The sequence below is a fragment of the Mustelus asterias genome, unplaced genomic scaffold, assembly GCF_964213995.1.
Source record: "Mustelus asterias unplaced genomic scaffold, sMusAst1.hap1.1 HAP1_SCAFFOLD_532, whole genome shotgun sequence".
NCBI classification, from domain to species: Eukaryota; Metazoa; Chordata; class Chondrichthyes; order Carcharhiniformes; family Triakidae; genus Mustelus; species Mustelus asterias.
In genome coordinates this window covers 3,172-4,948 of record NW_027590483.1, presented here as the reverse complement: position 1 = coordinate 4,948, position 1,777 = coordinate 3,172, and the positions used below count along the sequence as shown (strand labels likewise).

At 41.1% G+C, this 1,777-nt stretch overlaps 1 protein-coding gene across 1 annotated transcript; it reads right to left on the bottom strand.

The window, feature by feature from the left end:
* Nucleotides 1-640: 640 nt before the first annotated feature.
* LOC144486957 (putative G-protein coupled receptor 139) lies at nt 641-1,560 on the bottom strand (the record flags this gene model as incomplete). Its single annotated transcript, XM_078204972.1, has 1 exon — nt 641-1,560. A coding segment is annotated over one exon (920 nt), but the record flags the coding sequence as incomplete, so codon positions are not given.
* Nucleotides 1,561-1,777: the final 217 nt, after the last annotated feature.

Sequence of the window (1,777 nt, the reverse complement as noted above, 5' to 3'; positions counted from 1 at the left end):
CACACAACATGAGCTGAGTTTTTGGAGTAATACCAGTAGGCCATTCTAAAGTACACTTGAAATGAATTTCCAACTCCGTAATTCACTGTAATGGCGAGCAATGGAACGTGGACCAATGGATAATATTTCTTCCTCATCTACTTTCTAATTTGTGAGTGCAGGCGATAAATGGAGCTGTTGAATTATTGGGAATTGGTCCTGGTGCGTTCAGCTAAAAACATGATGGACTCGCTCTGCCTCTATAGAAAGAAGACCCTGCCTGCCTTGCTACTATATTGAGAATGTCCAGCCGCCTCTCTGCCATCATAGCGACAGAGAACGTCCTGATTGTCAACATAGCGAGAAGTCTTGCCCTCCATTACCATTATACGCATACATACCGTGTCAGTGTTATTACCATAGCAAAGCGGGCACCTTGTCTCTCTGCATTGCAACAATTTCTCATTCTCTAATGATAGTTGCAGTGTCTGCCATTCTCCCTTTCTTCAGAGTGGGAAATACACAGCAGTCTGTTGTTGCAGTGACAGACCGGTCCACATTTTGTTTAGCATGTGGGCAGCTCACTTCCTGCTCTGTCGCGATTGTGGTAGCTTGTGACCCCGTTAGAAAAAAAACATATGATGACAAAATTATCGATTGATCAGTGATTCAGTTCTTTATAACTTTGAATGCATTGAACAACAGAAATAAACGGATATTTGAGCACAATTTTCAATTGTTCTCTGAACATAGTCTGGGTCACAGCATAGATGCAAGTGTTTGTGCAGCAACCCAGCAGCTGCAACATGAAGCCCATTTCCTGCACAACATCACTTATCAGTACATAATTATCCATTAGATAATACATCCGCCTGCATACAGAAAACACCATTATAGCAGCCCACAACACAATGAAATTCAAAGAGATAACAAACAGTAAGATTATAGATTTCCGTCGACTATCTATCTCTGGGTCTTTGGAACTATCCCCGGTGTTTGCAGCTCGAAGTCTTCTACGGGCTCTGCTATTCACTATAATGTGCCTGATGGTGACAACATTGATCAAGAAAATCAGGACAAATGGTAAGCATGGGGTTAGAATGTGATGCAGAAACTCGACAATTATCCAAACTGGAGACGTCTGAACACTGAATGTTACCAAACAGAACCATGGTTTGTTCCTCATAAAGTATTCGTCGGACAACATAAAATACCAGAAGATGTTCTTGAAACAGCTCAGCACAACAACAGTTGCCAGAACCCCAGCAGCCATTTTCTCTGTACAATATTGATTTTTCAGCTTCTGGCAACAAATAGCAACACAACGATCAAAGGTGAAAGTCACAGTAAACCAAACAGAACAGTCAGTTGATGCATACAGGAGAACTGCATGGATATTACACACACGCATGGACCACAGAAAGTAAAAATGTTCCCAGTAAACAATTGGAATGTGTCTTAATATCAAATCGATAATAATAAGGAGTAGATCTGCTGTTGCCATGGCCAGCAGGTAGCGTGTGACAGATTTGGAGAGACCACATTTTCGAAAGGCTAAGATCGCAATCGTAGCTAAGTTCGCTGCAGGAGACAGAAAAAAAAGGGAAATTATACGTCAGGATGGGAAGAACATTAGTTTTAGTGACGACTTATCCACTGTCGTCAAATATATTACCTAATCCAGAAACATATTGAAGGGCTTTTAATTTGAAGAAACTACAAAGTCAGTTAAGTGGCAGAATGCAGAAGGGAGTGAGTGGCAAAGCAGAAGGTCCTGAAATTGTTGAATTGTTAACTT